Source organism: Eublepharis macularius, chromosome 12 (assembly GCF_028583425.1).
Source record: "Eublepharis macularius isolate TG4126 chromosome 12, MPM_Emac_v1.0, whole genome shotgun sequence".
In the NCBI taxonomy this organism is placed as follows: domain Eukaryota; kingdom Metazoa; phylum Chordata; class Lepidosauria; order Squamata; family Eublepharidae; genus Eublepharis; species Eublepharis macularius.
Window position 1 is genome coordinate 21,551,783 of NC_072801.1, and position 22,507 is coordinate 21,574,289.

The 22,507-nt window shown below is 42.0% G+C and overlaps 1 protein-coding gene across 2 annotated transcripts in view; it reads right to left on the bottom strand.

Annotated features, from left to right (window-relative positions):
• BAIAP2L1 (BAR/IMD domain containing adaptor protein 2 like 1) overlaps positions 1 to 22,507 on the bottom strand; it is a 66,169-nt gene that overhangs the window by 15,640 nt on the left and 28,022 nt on the right. For both annotated transcript variants that reach the window (XM_054993282.1, XM_054993283.1), the window contains exons 4-5: positions 339 to 400; positions 181 to 252 (exon numbers count right to left, since the gene is read on the bottom strand). In XM_054993282.1, coding sequence (XP_054849257.1) covers positions 181 to 252; positions 339 to 400 — 134 coding nt within the window. The remainder of the gene's footprint in view (positions 1 to 180; positions 253 to 338; positions 401 to 22,507) is intronic.

Below are 22,507 nucleotides of genomic sequence, written 5' to 3' on the forward strand. Positions count from 1 at the left end.
TCCACAGGTAATCCACTCATGCTTCTAAAGGCTGCCTCATGTATTTCCATAGAAATATACTAGTATGCAGAACAAACAATGTACTTTTTACAATTTTTAAGACCAACAAGTAGCACTCTTAGTTATATACACACCCATGTAAGATCATCTTCCTTTGGCATTGAAAATCAACATACTTACATTCATGTATTTAACATCCAGTTCAGTTTTCTTTTCCAGCTCAGATATAATCTCTTTGTGGAACTTCTTGAACTTTAGGAGTAAAGAGAAGATAGTAAGGTCAAAGAGTTTAGCATACATATATGCACCGCTGAAATATAGCAAAAATGCTTACTTACACTTTCATCTAGTCTGTCGTTGAGTTTTTTCTGTGCAATAGAAATTTCTATGAGAACATGACCTGTTGACACACAGAAATCTAACATTATTTGTTAATTGACACAGCTGTGTTAATGGCAAGTATTCTGAATATGGAAAAAATCCCTTGTCTTGTCTTGTGGGCAGCATGTTTTTTATGCTTTCATGATTGGCTGAGGGTGGGGGGACAACTTTGCTATTAGACATTCTGGGTGCAATCCTCTTCCTTATGCATTAAAACTATATTCCTTGGATATTAACTATTATTTCAGCAAACTACAGAGAGGTCAAAGGCTATATCCTCTTCTTATCTTTAGCCACAGTTCTTCCACCTTTAACTTATCTCGCGATTGTGTTGTGAAGATGAGATTAAAGCACCTTTGGTATCGCCCTGCCCTTCTGTTTTTCATAGACAAGTGCCACCTCCTTACATGGGGCCAGGGCTTTTTTTCAGCTAGAAGACGGTGGAACGGAGTTCCGGAACGTCTTGAAAATGGTCACATGGCTGGTGGCCCCGCCCCCTGATCTCCAGACAGAGGGGAGTTTAGATTGCCCTCCGCACTGCGGCACAGAGGGCAATCTAAACTCCCCTCTGCCTGGAGATCAGGGGGCGGGGCCACCAGCCATGTGACCATTTTCAAGAGGGCAACCCTCTGAGTTCCACCACCTCTTTTCCCAGAAAAAAAGCCCTGCATGGGGCTTATGCATGGATAAACTATGGGGGTGGTGGTGGCAGTCTTAGGTCATTAATTTGTTAGCCTGACTTGAAATGCATACTGGAAAACACAATGCAACAATAAAAAGAAGCCCGGTTTACAATGTAAAGTAGACTGTTTATTTTTAAATTCCAGGGTAGCAAAGAGCAAAGTTCAGGCCCTGCAAAGAAAGTATTTCTAAGAACATCCCCCCGCCTCCCCAATGGTCTGCTCACACAGTATAGGCTTTTGAGAATCTGCTGCCACAGCAACACATTTAACTGGCAGTTGGCACACCGGTAAAGATTAATGCAGCAGAATCTGGAACTGGAAATACTGACAGCCAGCCAACAAGCTTGTGTGCTGGCTCAGCCGTGTCTCCCCACCCTTGAACACTCCCTTCCTTTGGCTTTTCCTTGCCACCGCAGTGTAAACGTTCAGTCAAGCGACTCATTCACCTGATGGGTCAAGACTGGAAAACCTGACTTTCAGAGGTTATTAATTCTCTTCTCGGTAGCATTTGGCCTAACTACCGCTCTCAAGGCAAGAGGGTGTGACCTCTGTTCCAAAAAAGCAACCCCCCGCCCTCAACTTAAATTTTTTTACAGGACCAATACTCTACCAAGAAATGAATATGAATACTTAATGCTACGATTTCATACACAAGCTTGGATTCTCCCCACCCTTTCACCGGAGAACACCGTCATCTCTATACATGCTGCCTCACCTATTTCCTCCTCATGTTTTGAGTCAATATTTTGACGCTTGAAACCATAGCAATCTTGCGGCATGCAAATAATGAGACAAACGGAACCTCTTTTACATAAATGTCAAATAGTTCCACTGACGGCAGATTTGGGGAAGTTTAAAAAATAAGTTTCACTAGGAGACAGCACAGGGCTGAGGATATGTTTAAGTTCATTTGCAATAGGTGCTCAGGGTGGCAGACAGGAAATCTGTATCCTAAAAATTGAAAGTCGAAAGACAGGATTCAGCTTGGTTGTCTCTTCTGAATGTAAAGCAGCTGTTGGAAAATAAACATCTGCTATCCTAAGCAGAGTTACACCTGCTGAGCCCATTGACTTCAATGGACTTAGACGGATGCTACTCTCCTTAGGCCAGTACTGTCCATCTTGATATATTTCTATATTTAAGCCTTCAGATTAGTTTCATTACCATGGCTGGAAAAAAATCAACTATCCTTTATACAGTCATGGGGGCCACACTGCACTTGACAACATAAGACCCCATTTTCTTCAAACATAAAGCAAGCCCAGGGTTCTCTAGATGTTGGATGCTCATGTCAGTCAAGTATTGCATATCAGATACCCAAGAAATTACAATGTTATATCGTTTGCCATTAGGCTTCTGGATATGGTTTGATATTCAAACTCCTTATCACCACAGTGAGAAATTCAACAGGAAAGGAAAAAGTCCTTTGCCAAAGGTACATAGGGGGAAAAAAACATAGCAAGAAGCAAAATCTCTCCCCTCAGAGAATCTGACTGTGTGTCATGGTTTAAAGAAAGCATAAAAAAAGACAAAGAGTGCTTATCGGAGCCTTCTTTGTGTATGTGGAATGTTGCAAGATGGTGGCATGTCAAGGCCTAGGTAGTACAGCTTGAGTGGTCTGATGCTACTCTGGGCCAGCATGTCCCGTGAAATTATGCCCGCTTAAAGTTCATTTTAAGAACGTAAGCCCTGTTGAATCATACTAGAACCCCAGCGGCTAACCAGATTATTTGGGATATTTGTTAGTTAATGCAGAGAAGCAGGAAAGTATGGAATCACATGTGGTGAAACACTCTCCAAGCCAGTATATAGCAACAGATAACTTACTTTTATTGAAGCTGAATCAAATTCACTTGCATGTTTATAGTAGCAGAAGAAAAACAGACCTAATCTAAACAACACTATTCCCTATTACAAGTGGCCACCTTATCCGGTTGCATGTGAGTGGGAGTATGGGTGTGCCTCTTGCAAGCTTGCACAGGGGAGCTCTGCAGAACTATTTTGCTTCTTGGAAGACCAGCAGGAGAGAGAGACCAACAGGACAGAAAGAGGAATCAGAAGCTTCCAGATCAGACAGAGAGGCATCACATAAATACACACTTTGCTTCTAATAGCTGAATGGTCAATGTGGAAAAGAATCACTATGACACAGTTTAAGAATGGATTGACATGGAAAAAATAATATCTGCTATTGGTTTGATGATCTCACCTGTTAAGACATTTCTAATATCCATTCTGATTGCATTTGAATTACATGACACCTGTTCAGTTCCATTCCTATCAACTGATTTACATAGATGTAACTAATTACAATTTGGTAACAAGCAACATGAAATGGATCAACTCAACATAGAAAGCCATGGCCTTCAGTTCCCAAGCCCTGCGCAAGGCTGTTAATGATAGGAAGTCACTGATTCATAGGGTTGCCATAAATTGAAAGTATCTTGATGGCACATAACATACACACAAATAACTCTTGATGTACCACAAGGGGGATCCCTTTTACTTAATCTTCTGTATGTTGGCTCAGAAGAACTAAGCTATTCTTAAATGTACTAAGAACTATTGTACCAAAGTTTTAAAACAATACAAAACAACCTACTTATATTTGAATAAATGTGTAAATTTCAGATTAAAGGAGAAAATACTCCAGAACACAATGTACATTTAGGCAGTTTTCGCATGCCCAAAGCCTCCAGAAGATCGCATGAAACTCATGGCACAAAGCGTCCTCCTAGCACGATTTCTTGGCACGATCCTGTTTAATGGCACGATTTCTGACTTCATCGTGCCATTAAAGGGGATTGTGCCAGGAAATTGCGCTAGAAAGATGCTTCGTGCCATGAGTTTTGCGCGATCTTCCGGAGGCTTATGGATCCATGTGAAAACGGTCTTAGAATATTTGTGCAAAAACTTACTAATCCATGTGGTATAGGGCTGCTTGAATGGTAGATCTAGCATGTCACCCACCCAGAAAGAAATGTTATTTGCACCAGCATGTGATTAATTACATGTTATAGAGCTGGAATCACTTGACACTAAGCAGGATTAAGATTCAGGAAATGAATACATTCTTATTTTAATGACAATGAAGCAGCGCTAGAAGAGCAAATGTCTCATTATTCTCATACAAAAAGGTTAGTTAATAAAATTATTTGGTCATTGAATAGCAACATGATTAAAAAGTTGTAAAGTTTGTCTGATATGACTTTCACAGCTCGATTATATGCAAGTTTTGTTCTTGAATTAAAATATCTAAATATTTCATGAATGCTAAGGAGAACTCCAGCCACAAACCCTGAATCAAATCATACCAAGACAGCTTAATTATTTAATAACTTTTGCTTCATTATGTTTCTCCTTTTAAACTGACAGTCCAACCTGTCATTTATCTCTGCATTAATACAGTAATTTAGATAAATGAATATGTACCTCAAGATTAAAGAGATTCTTTTTAATCTCCCTCTGCCTGTAATAACATTCAGTGAACATCTTACAAATCCTACTATAATATGCTAGTGTACCCTTCTCCGTATGAAGGCTCTTTATATAATTACTTGGCAAATATTTTATTAAAAGCCCCCAATATACAAGTATTATACATATATTTTATTTAAAATATGAAGTTTCATAGTTCTCACAGCAGCAAACGATACCTGAAATTAAAAGATTATTTATTGGCTTTATAATGTCATTATCTAAAGAAAATGTTTGCAAATTAAAGATACTAATTGAATCCAATGACTTTCTTCTGCTATGTGGGGTGTGTTGGACTCCTCGGATGTTTTGGCTAATCAGATGTGGGCAAGGGAGGGCAGCTGGAGAGGGCCGGGTCTGGGGAGGGACCTCATCTGGGTATAATGCCATAGAGAACACCCTCCAAAGCAGCCATTTGCTCCAGGGGAACTGATCTCTGTCACCTGGAGATCAGTTGCGATTCCAGGAGATCTCCAGCCACCACCTGGAGGTTGCTAACTCTATGGCTTGTGTACAAGGGCACCCTTCTATATACAGAAGATACTGCCTATTTATGGAAAAGCTGTTTTATATCTGTCACAAGATTGTTGGAGTGAGAAAAGTGAAACTGATCCACCCCCTCCAAATGTTACTTTGCTTGTGTAAGAGTTTACCATGACATCCTCTCTATAGAACAGAGATGTGAAGGCACAGAGGAAAAACACACACTTTTTTGTCTCATGGTTTTTCACTACATTTTTTTCCCTCTGAGGGCTTTTCAGTTTTTCTATCAGAAAAACTAGAAGGTTTGGAGAGCACTGAAAAAGTTTGAGTGAAATATTCTTTTGAAATGAATGAAATGCTTTTTAAGACAAACTCAGAATGTGTACTTATAAAAATGTTAATGTAAGATGATCAACAGCAATAATCCTGTGTATACTGTAGATATATACCACACATTTTCAACAATATATTTATTGTTTATATGTAATTGTCTACAATTAATATGCTATAATGTATAAGCTGAGAATAGTTACATGTTTTCAGTGTTACAACTCAATTCATCCAAATAGGCTGCTTGTCTTATTGTGACTTTATGAGACCATTACTGTCCAAATAAACTTTCTTTTATTTACTACGACATATCTGTTCTATTTTTATTCCCGCCCCCCATCTCTCAGTTGGCAAAAGCTAAGATATATTCGCTAAGATGTCAACCTGTTTGGTCTTAAAGTAGTTTTAAGATAATCTGACAATCCATTGTATTTAAAAATATCTGTCCCTTGTATGGAACAACTACACTTAAATATTTTTTTAAAATTTTTTTTATTGTTTTCCAACACATATATACAAACATGAGACAGTTATCATTTTACTTGTCGATATCTATTATCTGTTTCTTTTATCTCTTATATTCCACCTTATTACATCAATTGTGAGCTCTATTATGTCATTATACGGTTAATCTTAGTATCATATTTATGTTTACTGGTTATTGTTGTTTTGTCATCCATTTGTAGAACGGTTCCCATGGTACAGAAAAATCTTCCATTTGCCCTTTCATTAACAATGTTAATTTATCCATTTCTGCCGTCTCCATTACCTTCGTTATTAATTCTTCTTGTTGGGGGACTCTTTGTTGTTTCCAATAGGTTGCTAATAAGATTCTAGCTGCTGTTACTATATGGATTACTAAGTGTTCTTGCTCTCTCTTCATATCCGACGTACAGTTTAATAAAAAAATCTCTGGTTTCAAAGGAATTGTTATCTGTAGGATATTTTGTAATAACTTATGTACCATTACCCAATATCTATGTACTTCTTTGCAGGACCACCTCAACTTCACTTAAATATTAAGTACTTCATTTTACTACATCATCATCAGTTGTTCTGGGAGGAAAGTACACCAGAGAGCTAGAAAGTAGATTATCGTCAGCCACTGATCAAACTCTGTGGTGCAACTAGGATTGCCAGATCGCCTGATGCTCAAAGAAGGGCTGGGGGTCTTGAGGGGTGCACTGGTGGGTATTCACCTCATGCATGAATGCAGTCTGGAACGCTTCTGTATCATATTGGAATGACATCATTCCCAGCATGACACAAAAGAGTTCGGGTGTGTGTTTGAGAGTGGGTGTTCCAGAATTACCAGCCTCATTCCACACCTTTTCTCCCCTGCTGGCCAAGTGAGAGGTAGCAGGAGGTGAAGGCTGGGAGCAAGGAATTCTCAGACTGGTAACCCTAGGTGCAACACATACGCTACGTTGTCCAGGTACGATATAAGTTCAAGAAGTGAGTTCCCTGTTGATATGCACAATAAATTATTTATTCATGTTATTTATACTCCCCCCTTCTCACTAGAACTCAAGGTGGATTATACAGAGTAAGTCGATACAATCAGCAGGATAGGACATCCATCCAATAAAGAGTGCGACAGTATTTGTAAAGTAAACATCTGGAACCAACCAGATAACAGCAACAGGCTATACACAGTAGTATAGACCACAGTCCCCAAGTAGCTTTCTAAACCATTCTTCATGAGCCCAAAATTGTGGCATTTCAAAAGACCGAACATTTTTGTAGCTCATTTAGGGTGCCCAATGTCACTTGCAAGAGTGATGGTGGGGAAATGGGAGTGGGAGGAATAGGCCATGCGCAAACTTGGAAGCGATGTCAGCACAATTCTCTAGGGATTCTACCCAAACTCTATGGTAAAACCATAGTGTGGTGGAATCCTAGAGTGTTGCACTAATGTCACTGCCAGGGTTCATGCCAGAAGTGATTTCATGCCATTCCAGCAACACCGGTTTTGTATGCTCCCACCCCTACTCCTGCCAGTTGCCAGCGCTTGGCTGATGACCCTACCTAGAATGCAGGATTCCAAGTACAAAGTTTACACAGAAGCACTATACATATACACATTTCCACATTTTTAACCCTATTCCCTTGAGGAGAAAGAGTCATATGAAAGTAGGGTTCCCAACCTCCAGGTAGGGCCTTGCACATTATAGGGATCAGTTCCCCCGGAGAAAACAGCAGCTTCTGAGGGTTTTATTCTATGGCATCACATCCCTGCTGATCTACTTTTCTTCTTCCCCAAACTCCACCCCTAAATTTCCATACATTTCCCAACCCCACAGTTGGCAGCCCTATGAAACGGGCCAGAATACTGAACCAAAGATTTACCCTGCTCAATATTCATGTAGTTCTAAAGGTCTTACAGAGATGAATTTTAAAATGTGACGGCAAAAAAAAATTCAAAATAGTTGGGAAGGTTCTATTCTATTCTATTCTATTCTATTCTATTCTATTCTATTCTATTCTATTCTATTCTAGCCAGTTTGGTGTAGTGGTTAAGAGCGCGGGACTCTAATCTGGAGAGCCGGGTTTGATTCCCCACTCCTCCACTTGAAGCCAGCTGGGTGACCTTGGGTCAGACATAGCTTCTCGGAGCTCTCCCAGCCCCACCCACCTCACAGGGTGTTTTGTTGTGTGGGTAATAATAAAATACTTTGTAAAGCACTCTGAGTGGGTGTTAAGTTGTCCTGAAGGGTGGTATATAAATTGAATGTTGTTGTTGTTACCATTACCATAACCATTACCATTACGATTCTAGCCTGCCCTCCCCACAAATGGGCTCAGGGCGTTCTTCAGATCACATTATTTCTTTTGCTTCCTACAGCTATTCACCTACATTACAAGAAGGAAATTTTAGCCTTAAAAAAGAAAAGCTAGTCCAGACACCAAATATTTGGACCCAATTTTCAGTGCAATCCTACAAATATATTCCTGGGAGTAAGCCCCATTAAACAGACATGAGTAAGATTCTGAGTAGACCTGAACAGGACTGCTCTCTGTCATACTTACTACGATGGCAAGCCAATATCCAGGCACCAAGAATAAATGCACCTGGTCACCATCAAGCGGAGGTAGGAAATAAAGGCAGAAATGCATCTCTCGGAAGCGATACAGCTGTGTTCTGAAGGACTTGCACAGCCATATTGGTTCCCAGAATGCAGCCCCTCCCCACCCTGGAGCAAATTCCTATCCCCTCCAATGCCACCATACAAGTTCCGTAAGCGGATTAAGATGAATCTATAATTTTCTACCCTAAAGGCCCATTACGCATTCAATTACAAAGCCTTTCATCTCTCCACAACAGCAGAAGTCACCAAAACAACATTCAGAGAATGTTAAACCCTATCCATGCATATAGCAATTCTGCAGTGGATCAGCCCACCCTCCCAAAAAACCAAGGGCATAAAAAGTTTATCATCACTACTGCTTCAAGTAAATGTAAACGAACATTAAAAAAAACTTGATACAATTTGAAAACATTGCTTTATTGCAGTGAACAATTCTCATGTTAAAAAGTGAACAGGTGCATTGTTAATTATGCATGAACAGAACCGCAAACACGTTGCTTCCATTTGGCATACTAACCGAATGGTGACAAGTCACTGTTCTTTTTGTTCAGGGTATAACTCTAGACTAGCTGACATATACGATCAGTTTTAAAGATCTTTAACGTGGGCTTGGATCCAAAGAACTACATGTTCACAGAGGCTTTCTTAACTCTCTTCCTGTTCCAGCTGCTCATGAGCTGGGGGGAAATGAAAGAATGGTTTGTGATGCAGTACAGAGATGTGCCAGTGCAGGATGGGGGAGAGCAGCCAGCACCGATTACAGGTTTTGGCGGGCCCTAGGCTGACAGTGCCCAGGGTCCCCCTTCTGCCCACCCCCACCTGACTGTGGATCCTTTCCCCACTCCCACTGCCTGCACTGCGTTCATGCCCATTCCCCAACAGCCCTGGCTGTGCGCATGGCTGGTAGAGCTGCTGCTGCTGCGGCTGCCAGGAGTATCATTGCTGTGCCCCACCTGGATGCATTTTCCCAGCAATGCTGCAAAGCTGGGAACATGGGTGGTGGAGTGCTGCAAGCAAATGGGCAGGGAAGGGCACGCAATCAGGTGGCAGGGAGGTGCGCAGGTGACAGAGGACGTCAGTGACAGTGGTCCCTGCCAGAAGCTCTGGGACCCAGCAATTGACCCACCTCAGGGTATCTGATGCCAGCCCTGGAGCCAGCAGGAAACAATGCCCCTCCCCTTCCATAAGCAGCAGCATCTTTCGCTTGCTACTCAGGGCTCTTGGGATTTAAGCCGCAATATTCAGACTGCTATCCTTTGACAGAGGCTATATCCAGTGACGCTCTTGTCTTCTCAAAGTCTTAACACGCAGATTGCTTGCAAATCTGCCATGGACCTCAAGAAAAAGGGAAAATCCAATTACTGCCCAATCACAGGCCTGAACATGCCCAAAGCTTCGGCATTGTTTAAGCAGGCTGGAAAAAAAGATTGTCCGGGCGGGCCTGTGCTTGTGCAACAAAGGCTGTATAAGCAAAACACACAACAGCCTTGTTACAGGAATCTCAGGGATAGCCTCCAGCTCTGAAGTGTTTGCAACCTACTGTCTATAAAATATATGGCACATATCACATGCGGTAGTGTCCTTGCTTCCATTTCAGGTCTGGGTGGAGAGGAGAAGAAGCAGGAATAGAAAAAGCACTTAAAAATAAATGAAACAGGAGTCCAGCAGCACTGCAAAGATTAACAAACTTCCTTCCAGCATGAGCTTCATCAGATGCAATGTATACCCATTAGGTCGATGCTGTCCTATTCTCAATTGAAATGTCTGTGTGTTTGTGTGTATGTGTGTGGGGGGGAAGGTAAATGTTAGGTGGAGAGACCTGTTTAAAATAAATTCTAATAAAAAAGACTAATCAGTTCATTCAGGCTGGGCAAAGACCACCCCCTTAACTTTGTTAAAGGCCAGGGGCACAGCATGAACATATCTATATCTATATCTAGTGAAATTGTTTCTCATCAAATCTATGTGTACGCAGCACCTCCCCAATGACAGACAGGTATGTCCAGGTATAGAAACTCCAAGTAATATCAGGAGAGTTAGACTTTCTAGAAATGTTTAAAACATGGGATCTCTGCCCTGGGGGAAAGAGATAAGCAGGCCAGAACTATGTGGGAAATAATTATAAACAACTGCAATAGTTGTTTGCTTTCAAGTAATCCTCAACTTCCCTTTCAAGGGTCAAACAAAACATTTATTTATTGACATCATTTATAGTCCGTCATTTTCTCTAAGATTCCAGGCGGATTACATGGTGAGAGTCAGTACAATCAACATCACGACAATTCAATATACATGTAATGGGTATAAACATGCAGCCTGCTAGATTTAAAGAGAAAGAATGGTTTAAAGATTTAACAGTGTTGAAACTGAGCATAGGCAAATTCCATTACTGATATCTTAAACAACGTAGGAACTATCCAGCAGGATCATACGCATAGCCATAGCAGTGAAGTCTACGGTCCCACACCGTTTACAGCAATAGTAGTAAGTCTATGGATGGCAGCAGACCCTTTTCTTTAAATCCAGACAGATCTGCCCCAACACATATAAATACTGGGACCAGGTCTCCCACTATAGTGGGAGACTTTCTGGTTGGGACCCCTGTTCCCACTTAGTAAGCCTGCAAGGGGTGGGGGGGTGGGCCCCCCTTGACATCACTATGTCAATACCCAAAGGGTATTTCTCTGCTTGCACTCCCAATGCTTCTCCTAACACTATACTAGCAAAGATCCTGCTCACATGAGAAATCCTTGTATACACTTCAGTGCACTGGAGCAGATAAAGAATTTTAGCATGCTTTGAAAGAGTTTTGTTTTTGCTGAAACAATAACAGTTTCATAATATCAAGCAGGAGGGCAGTCTCGGAATCCTTTGAAGGGATCAGTGGGCTAGTGGTATTCATTATAAAAAATAGTGGTATGCATTTTACAATCGAGTTTTTTAAAAGTGAGATGTTATGTGACATGATTATCCCCCTCAGCCATCTTCCCATTTTGAGAATTCTCTGGGTGCAGAATGCTCCACAGTAGCAAATGCGTGTCCCAAAACTCACCCTCCTGCCTCAGGACATCTGAGAGGTAAAGATGTATTTTTATATATTGAGTCAATACCTTAGGCATATTATTAATGAAAAAGAAGCTTAAACATAGGCGTGGATGGCAAGAGAGAGCAACCAAGGCAATCTGGCCGGTGGGGATTAGCTGGCAGTGACCTGTTCCAACGCCATCCCACATTCAAATCTTCTCCGCCAAGGTATGTGCCCTGGACGGACCCATCCAACTGTTCAAAGAACTAGTCAGATGCAGAATGAAACAGTCACAACTGTCATGGCAAACTACACACAGTGAGGGTGAAAAGGGCACAGTAACACTTATACTCCAAATGTCAACTAGAGGAAACACAACCAAGGCAAACCCCACCCCTCATAAATCCTATAGATTATTAATATCGAGGACAGGACACTCCACAGGTATCCTATGCTCATTATCCTCAAAGGGTGCATCACCACACATACAATTGCAGGTGTGTTCTCTAGTGACACATGCATTTCTGTGTACATTGGCAACTTTCAGTTCCCTCTGTGTGTGTGTGCATGTGTGTGAAGGTGGGTGGTTGAAGAAAACAAACCAGAAGGGCCACATTGTATCCAGCAGTCATGTCCCAGTTTGCATATCCCTAGAACTACTTCGCCTGATAACTCCACCCTTTTATACGTAATGCAGCAAAACATGCAGCACAAATCCTAATGCTGATATATTACTGTGTCTATTTCCTACATGGGCTGAAAGTCTGACACTGGGGTGTTTTTTTCTCCTTGCCCCCCCCCCCAGTTTTCTTCCTACTTAATAACTTCATATGCCTCATCACTATTCAGAAAAGACTCCATCCTGTTTTAAACTCCTTCCTTTTCTCTGCTTAAGAGTTTATATGGCAGGGAGGATGATGTCAAGTTGGGGCAGGGTCACTGGTCGCTCCCTGTGAAGCATCAATGATGATGCAAATTGTGGGCTTTGTCCACCGGGGCAGCATCTGGCGCTGCAGCCAGAATCCTGAGAATTCTGGTTTTTAATGGAACATGCAGCAAGGCCTTGCAACCAGAAAGACACGTGCTGTTGGGGTGTATGAAGGACTGGCCATACCTGTTGAAGGCTGAAGAAAGCTTTGAGGGACCAGCAGAGAAACCGAGAGACTTTGGAACTCCCCATCCCCGTGTGTGTGTGTGTGTGTGTGTGTGTGTGTGTGTGTGTGTGTTAGTGCCGTCAAGTCGTCTCCGACCTATGGCGACCCTATGAATGAAAGACCTTCAAAACATTCTCTTTTTAACAGACTTGCTCAGATCCTGCAAACCGGAGGACGTGGCTTCTTTTCTTGAGTCAAGCCGTCTCATTTTAGGTCTTCCTCTTTTCCTGCTGCCTTCCACTTTTCCTAGCATGATGGACTTTTCCAGAGAATCTTGTCTTCTCATGATGTGATCAAAGTACGATAGCTTTAGTCTTGTTATTTTAGCTTCTAAGGAGAATTCAGGCTTGATTTGATCTGGTACCCCCTTATTGGTCTTTTTGGCTGTCCATGGTATCCGCAAAACTCTCCTCCAGCACATTTCAAATGAATCCATTTTCTTCCTGTCAGCTTTCTTTACCATCCAACTTGCACATCCATACATGGCAATGGGGAACACCATAGTTTGGATTACCTCGATCTTGGTACCCATCCCCATATTATCTTGTTTTACAACTGAATTCCACCCCAGATACCTTCTGCTGTCTCCGGAGTTTAAATATCCCACTTGGAAGACTACACTAGCGTAGGCGATTAGGATGGGAGTGCCTGACCTGTGGCAGATTGCACGGCTGCAAAATAATAGGCTACTACTTAAGCAGCTGCTGAATAAATGTGCTGTTAATTCAGGTTGAATTGCAGTAAAGGTCTTTGAGAGTTAAGAGCTCATTAAGACTTATTAATAGAGGGTAACCTCTTCCCTATCACTGCTGACAGGAGTTGCCTGCTGCTCAAGCCTATTTAACACAGTCAGTTACTTCAGGATAACAACTGCTGAACAGTAAGATATAGGCTGTTAATCACATAATTAGGCACGCACAAAAGGCTGGGATCATTAACTAAGCATATTCTATTGAGAAACAAGAGCATCGAGTAAAACTAGAAGGTGCAACAGAACATCAGCTTTAGCATAACCAGTCACTAAGTGAAACATAACTGCAGATTGACTTTGACACGTTAGCTATACATAACATCCACTTCCAATCTATTTACATGTTCAAGGGATAAAATCAAAGTCTGAAATGGATTAGAAGGATAATTCCCTAGAAAGATAATGTTTCTATTTTTCATGGATGAAAAAGAAATAAGAAGACTGTTGCCCCGAAGGGGTAAAAATGTAGAGTTCCAAACAGAAACAGAGTAATCCAAGAGAAGTCAACAACAGGATGTGGTTGAAATCTTGGAATTCCTTGTTCATTAAAGTAGAGATAACCTCCGTTTTGGTTGTATAAGCCAATCCTATTGAATTATTCCCCAAGGAGTTACACTACAAAGAGGGAAAGGGAAATTAATTCAGGTTCTTGGGAACTGATAGTTCCCAAGTCCAACATCTCATGACATTTCAAAGAGGTTGTCCTGTTATATTCGTGCTCTCATAAGGGTACAGAAACAAACTACTGACTTGGCCTAACAGAATGTGAGCACCAGCACAGGACAGAGATGCTCTTTTTCCAAGGCCACAGGAGATATAAATAGAAAAGAAACACCCTCTTGTCATCAACACATCCACCAGCAAAATGAGAAGGCGTGACTTCAGCTGCAACTCAAAGGACAGGTTCCACATGGACATTTGTCATCTTAGGGTGGAACTCTCATGTTTACTCTATATCTCCCCTCCCATGCCAGGCTGCTAAATGAGATTGGTTGGAGCTTTGGAATAGGGCGCTGTCAAGATGCGGATGATGCCCAGTTGTACACTTCATAGATGCCTCCCCCCCCAAGAAGTGGTATTTTCTATTCCAGGTCAATGCTCTGAGGCCACAGTCAAGGCAAGATGGAGGGGAGGTCAGGTCAAGAAGACTGATGTTCTGGAGGAGGTGGGCCTACCTCTTTTGGAGTGTCTTTGCAGAGCATGTTAAGAGCTTAAGGGTGCCTTATCCACCCAAGCCTTGTTTGAGAAACAGGTTAAGCGTGGTAGTAGCCAGAAGTCCTTTCTATCAGCTGCATTTGATTAATCAATTCTCCCCCCCATTTCTGGATTCAGCACCCAGCCACAGTAATCCAGGCTTTGTAACTTCACAGTTGGGTTAAAGAAATATGTTCGGGGCAGGGGGCTATCTTAGAAGTGACGACTGGTTCAAAATGAGGCAGCTAGGTTATTGTCAGGGAGTGGCCAACAGAGAAAGTATCACCAGCTTTTAAACGGCTATAGGTGTGTTTCAAAACTCAATTCAAGGTGCTACTTATAAATTCTACAGAACAGTCCTACACAGAGTTATTCCAGTCTAGGTACAATGAGGTCAATGGCCTCTGACTGCAGTAACTCTGCATAGGATTGCCCTGTTAATGGCTTGGGATTCATGTATCTGAAGGACTCTCTCTCCCTATGTGTCCTATGCACCCAACATGCTCTTCTGCTCATCATTCTCCCTATGTGCACACAGCAGGGTTGTTTACCTAAAATCTGTTAGAACCCATTAGACAGCCCTGCAAGAATATGTTGTTTGCAAGGACATTTAGAAGGATCTGCATTGAAGGCAGGCAGGTTTGTTGTGCAATGGTTTTATGAATGATGTACTTACTTGTGGTTTTAATAGAACAATTTGTATGCTACCCTGATCCACAAAAGGAATTAAAGATAGGGGTTTAATAAATTACTCAAACCACTAATAGCAGTGCCAGCCTGGGCTTTCTCCTCCTCTTTCATTTTCTCTCTCTTTCAGCAATCTGATGTTAGTAAGACAGGCAAAGAGAAAACTCTGCAGAGCTTCCTAGGCCATATCTTGGAAGACTGGAGCTCTTACACAGGAAAGGGGGGGGGGAGTAGCTGTCAACTTGATAAAACTTATAAAACCAACCCCTGTAAGTAATTTGATAAGTTGCTGCCTGTATCTCTGAACCAGGGAAGGATAGTTAGTCCAGCTAAGAATTGCACACTATTTAATACCTAATGATAATAATGGCTCACCAATGTTTAGAACACAAGTTAAAAGAAGGAAGTAACTTGCAGAAAATGTGCATGCAACTACTTAAAACAGCTGATTTTTCTGCTTCAGCGTCTATGACAACATGCATAAGATATGTCCCAAGTGAGACAGAAGATGCATTTGTATTTCTGCTGATTATTCTATCACCTAAAATGTTTTACAGAATGCAATAAATTTAAAAAGAGGATTAATGTGTTTTACTTTCCAATGCTATCAAAAGAGTAGGGGAGAGGCTGTGGCTCAGTGGTAGCACATCTGCTTGGCGCACAAAAGATCCCAGGTTCTATCCCTAGCATCTCCGCTTCAAAGGCTGCAGGTGATGTGAAAGACTTCTACCTGAGACCCTGGAGAGCTGCTACCAGTCTAAGTAGACAATACTGACATAAGTGTCAGATTTTAGCTTCTCCTTTCAGCTGTAGATTATTTCGAGCAGCTGCAGGAAACATCATTTACTTTAGAGGGGTGGTGGAGTAACCTAGGACATGATCTATTCGAGTTGGGGAGGGGGCGCACAGGAGTCAGACCATAGAAACGATTTCAAAACATGATGCTGGGCCTCAGAGAAATGCGAACAACACTTACAGCTAGGCCTCTCGTACCCCCAAGGCAGAGAGGCTAGTGCATCTCAGCGTTAAGCAGAGTCTGTCCATCTATCTGTCTACCTCTTACACTCACACAGGTCCCTATTATTTGCCTCCATACATTCAGGAGTTCAAGGGATTTTTGTAACTGAGGACAAGCGCACACATCCCTTTCTACAAATTAAGTTCACCAAGATGCAAACCTCACTCAAAGCCTTCTCGAATGGCAGGTTTGGGATGGAGAGCCAGCATGGTGTGAGGGTTAGGGTGTCAAGGTTCATTAACTGGGAAATCCACAAGGTCGTTGTGAGGATAAAATGGAAGAAGGAAGAATGGTGCCCTTTGCCCTGAGAGGAAGGGTGGGATAAAAATGTTCAAAACAAACAAACCATTCAGAGAACTGCATTGCTCATGAGAAGACTGATCATCTTGTGAAAGGTCAGCAAGTTTCTGTGGAGCCTTTCAGTGTTCATGAGCAGCAGCTGGAGAGGGGCACGATAGGTTGGATCCAAAAAGTGCTGTTGTGTGAGGGATGGGGAAGGAAAGAGGATTGAACCCGGGCTTTTTTTCCTGATGGTATGCGGTAGCATGCAGTACCGCCACCTCTTTCAGCCCGTGGGCCCCTAAGGTGGCAAACATCATAAATACCAGCACCTTTTTTTTCATAAGGAAAAAAGGGTTCTTAAAGGAACCCTTCCCTCTTGTGCTATGAGCAGTCCTGGAACAGTTGAGGTATGGAGGGACAAAGGTAGGCAAAGAAAAGGTTCCTGTTATTAAAAACAGCTCACACAGAAGGATCACATTCAACTGATAAAATGGTACCAGGAGATGGGGGTGGAGGATGGGTTAAACCCACTCTTTTCTCCATACTACAGCCTCAATCCAAATAAGCCCATGTAAGTCTATTTTTTAAAAACTGGAAAAATCCATTCACGGATTCCTAGCATGATATGGGGTTTGGCCCTAAGAGTAGCCGTGAGTAAAGGGGGGGGGGGAACCCTCTCTGGCTCATCTGATGAGGGAGATATTCTGGAAGATATATTGACATTATGACATCTAAATGCTCGAGGACAAAATAAACAGGGGTTAGTCATGCTTTTAGGTTGTTGTGCTTTTTATCTGATGTTCAGGAACTTCTCTACGTAGCAGAGCTTTTCACAGCACCTGGATGATGAGAGGGTACCTATCTTGCCAACCTCTTAGGGTCGCCAGCTCTGGGATGGGAAATTCCTGGAGAATTGGGGAGTGGAACCTGGAGAGGGCAGGGTTTTGGGAGGGGAGGGATCTCAACTGAATATAATCCAATAGAGGCCATCTTCAAAGGCGGCCATTTTCTTCAGGGGGAATTATGTCTGTAACCTGGAGATCAGTTGTAACTCTGGGAGATCTCTAGCCACCACTGGAAGCTGGCAACCTACTACCTATAGATGAAATATTGTTTCTGAGAAGGAAGTACTGTACAGAGGATGCAGCCAAAAGACATACAATATTTGTAGAACAGTTCCACTGTGGGCCCAAAGGCAGCATGGGCCCTACTCTGGCACTGAACAGAAGGCAACATGGAATCTCAACTACTTTGTGAAGAAAGACTTGGCTGTGCAAGGTAACAGGTGGACTGTGGGAAACACGGATCAACAGTATTTCATTGCTTACATTGGTAAGAGTTCAGGAAACCTGTCTCTTTCAGTTTCATCAGCATAGGTGACATCAGGGTTGCCGGGTCCCAACTGCCCTTGTGGGAGATCAGGAGCCTGGCACTCACCCCACAGCGTTCTTGTGCTCCTGCTCACACACGTGCACTCCTGGGCTTGCACGATGATGTCACTTCTGGGAAGAGATGTTATCATGCGGGTCAAAGGGTGGCCTGGGATCACTCCCGCACTCATCAGGGGGCCAAATAGGACCCATGCCATGCTGCCCAGGGGGGCGCTCTGGGAAGCATCCCCCCTGCCAACCAGGTAAGTGGGGGTGGGGGGAGGGTGGGAGCAGGGGATTCCCCACCCCAGCTGGGGGAACGGCACTCCTAGGTGACATTCTTCTTGAGGCCAAATATATTAGCTTTGCTAGTGCTGTGTGTGGGGGGGGGGAGCAAGCTGTCACAAGCAAGGAAAGGTTATTTTGAAACTTGAACCGGACTGTTCACTCTCTGGCCCGCTTCAAATTACTATTAACCATGGTATCTCTGGGTTCAACTTTACATTTTATATAGGGGTAGGGTTGCCAACCTCCAGGTGATGAAGGTCAGTTCCTAGGAAGAAAATGGCCGCTTTGGAGGTTGAACTCTATAGCATTTTATCTCACTGAGGTTCCTCCTCTCCCCAAGAACCCATGAGGGGCCTATGTAGAAGGTAGTTTAATAAAAATGCTAGTTTTGAGGACTAGAGATGGGAAATAAATCTCTCTCTTTTGATGTCCCAGGGGTAATGTGTCTCCACCTCCCAAATCTCCAGGAATCTCCCAACCTAGAGCTGGTAACCCAGAAGGAGGGGAGGCACACATGAAGCCAAGACCTGCTCCCAGTCAGACTCTGCAGAGAAGACTGGAGGGAAGGGCGAGTGTTGTCTGGACATATATTTGTTTGTTTAGGCTCAGATACTCTCGTACAATGCTGTTACCAAAATAATCTTGATTTGTTTTAACAGTTTTGGAAACCACTAACATGGGATAAAAGAAAAAAGACCCACACAATCGAAATTATTGTAAGAGATGCATTACTCATCTTTTACCGTGCCCCAATGAGTTAGAGGTTTTTGCCAAATTCTTAACCATCTCCCTGGAGGAAGTTTTGGTGGCAGTTCTAAAAAGACTGATTATTTTGCTGGCAGGTAAACTTAGTACAGGACTCCACACTGTGTCTTTAAAACTTCTATCATTGTATTAGAAGTCCAACTTATTTTCACCTCATGGTTCAGCCCAGAAAAATATTTATTTTATGCAGATAAGGACTTTTGGAAAATGCCTCATTGTCTGCTTTAAGTAGCTTATGCAGCTTAATTGATTATGCAGGCTTCATTCCTATTAAATATATAAGCTCAGTGAAACAAAAATCAATTTGGTCTTCATGCTCAAATGGTTAAAAAGACAAGGCAACCAAAACTTCAGGAAGACTCAGATAGAAGAAAGGTGCTGTGAATGAATTTCTGTTAACTTCTCAACTCTGAGCCAATAAGGCTGAGATACTAGATTTCTAATTATGACATAAAAGAGCCCTGTGGCGCAGTGGTAAGCTGCAGTACTGCAGCCCAAGCTCTGCTCACAACCTGAGTTCGATCCTGGCAGAAGCTGAGTTCAAGCAGCCGGCTCAAGGTTGACTCAGCCTTCCATCCTTCCAAGGTCAGGAAAATGAGTACCCAGTTTCCTGGGGGTAAAGTGTAGATGATTGGGGAAGGCAATGGCAAACCACCCCGTAAAAAGTCTGCCAAGAAAATGTTGTGATGCGGCATCCCCCCATGGGTCAGTAATGAGTCCCGGTGCCTGCACAGGGATTCATTACTGCACCTTTACCTTTAATTATGACACATCTATATAACCCTTTGACGACATCAGGTCCTGAACTTCCATAATGGAAATGCCTCTGTCTAAACTATGCATTTAATAAGCACTGAAAGAAAATGAGAAAGCTCTGTATCTTTTCATTTAATTGTGTAAAGAATATACAGAGCCAAAGTCCTCTTCCACGTTTATAATTTTAGAAAAATAAGATTATTATTCTCTGCAGTTGATTCAAAAGTTGCCCTGAACAAAGGATAAATTCTTAAAGCATTTTATAGCATGTCCACTCATGAACTTCCTACATTCCTGTTTAGTGTGAACGCACCAGAAGTAGCACACCCCAGAAGGGGCCTGGTCTGTTTCTCTGTGTGGTCCTTACTTCCTAGCTTGACATGAAGACTCTGAATGGATTATCGTGGGTTTGGTGTGAATGAACTGTGGCTTGCAGGCAGCGAATTACTATCAAAAGTGCAACTAGGGCAGGGTGGGAGAACCAACTCTAGTGCCAATTTGTAAAGCTTTGGAACCTGGTGATTGTTTTCTGTACAGAACTCAAGCTTTTTACAGAAACTATTTTCTCCAGGCAAACTGATCTCTGAAATCTGGAGATCCAGGGGAATTCCACTCCCCATCTGGAGGTTGGCAACCCAGGCCATGAGGTATTTGCATCTAAAATACTAGGATACACAAGTACACACCTTGGTATTAATGTACTAGAAGCTTTAACTCTTTCACAGTACTCTGAAGACAAACCACCAGGAAGCTTTAATCATAGCTGAACAGGAAAATGGCTCATAGGCCTAAGAAAACACTGTTAGAAAGTAGGCATTCTTGAATGCAAATATGCTAGAAATCAAGTTCACGTGGTTCTTGCAGAACCACTCCGGCATCATTCTGTTTTCATACGTCCTCTATACACATGACACTGAAATGCTTAATTAAGGGGTTTTTCCTCCCCAGAGCCCTCAGTGCTTATGCTTATTACTTCTCAAAGATCCAGATTGGAATCTTACATCTTGGAACTGGTTAAGCAAGAAATATAAGTGGTGGAGAGAAATGGTGGTTAGATTATCACTACCTGGTGCTAATATAAATCACTGCTGTGTAAAATAAGCATACATGTTGTGATATGCTACCTGAGTCACATCACATTAAAGTCTACAAATCTCTCCAGCCTTTCTCAAAATAGGGCCAATGAAGTGGCAATACCATTTCTCAGTTTTGTAATTTTTTAAAAAATGGTCTTGGTTGGTTTCTAATTTCCATTATACCTGGTGGTACAGTCTATTTACAGAGTTAAACTGTTCAGTTTTCTGAACAAGCTCCCGGAACCAGTTCTCCCAGACTCTAGCCCAGCACTCTAACCAGCGAACCATGCTAGCTTACTCCAACCTCCTGTTTCAAATCTTAGAGATCTCATCAAACTCTTGCTTCCGTACCTTCCATTCCATCTCTAATATCTTATCTCTGTTTCTTTGCTACAAGTGATTCTACTCTTGCTTATTTTAACTTGGTTCTCTACTCTTGACTTTTTTTCATGCTCCTCTTTCAGTTTGTTCACAGTGCCTTTCCTCATTACAACTTTGGGCTTTCCCTGTTTTCTTGAAATAGTAAAGAGTCCAGTAGCACCTTTAAGACTAACCAACTTTATTGTAGCATAAACTTTTGAGAACCATAGTTCTCAAAAGCTTATGCTACAATAAAATTGGTTAGTCTTAAAGGTGCTATTAGAATCTTTATTATTTTGCAACTTACAGATTAACACGGCTAACTCCTCTGGATCTATGCCATGTTTTCTTGGTTTCTATACTTGCAGTTACTTTGCCACACACTGTAGGAGTCCTCATTCTTTAGCTGATTATATAAAATATATGATGTGTGCTGTATTTTTTCTAAACAAACTTATTTTTCTAATTTGATCTTTGTGTCTTCATGCAGACTTCTGTACTCGGTGGTTAATTCTGGCTTCTTCCTTCCCCCTTTCGATTTCAAATAGAAAGCTTCCTCCAGTTCTTGTACTTTGCTATTATTTTGATCTGTTATTCTACTTTCTTCTTTAGATCCTACTTCTTGCATTAAGCTATCGCATGTCATTCTCCCTTTAGATCTTTAATCTTTACTTTGACATGTAGAGTTTTCCTCTTCATTGCAAGTTGTAGTCACTTATATTTTTAAAAGTCCACTTGTCTTCCCTTTACAGCTATCTCCTAATCTCTTCTGCTCCCTTACATTTCTAAACTCTAAACTGCAACAGTTTGCAATTTCTTTCTCCCAACCTGCTTTTTGACCCTAATCAGTTTGGGCTTCCAACCTTATTATTATAAAACAGGATCTATTACTGATTTTATTCTGTTGTATGAGAAGAGTGTTGCTTATTTACAAGCCCTCCCGTTGCTGGTCTTCATATTTTTATAGTATTAATCATATTGCTTGTTCATCAGAGGTACATCTGGTCTAAAAGCTAGTAAATTCCATCTGTAGTACTGGTAATACACAAGATGTGCCAACAGTCCACACAATCCAAAAGGTAGACTGGAACAATTACAACAGGAATGCAGCCTGCAAGAGAACTGCAATGTGGTGTCAGCAATGGGTTATCCGGTACTAGCAACCCATGGCAAATGTAATAGTTGCCGCTTCTGCATGTCCTTAATGGGATGGCCTGCCAACGGAACTCTGGCAGGTTATCTTACTCATTGCACATGTCATCGTTTCCTATTCGTGATCCCGGTTTTTAAGCATTTTTTGTGAGACCTGTTTTGGTCCATGTTTATTTTTGATGCAGA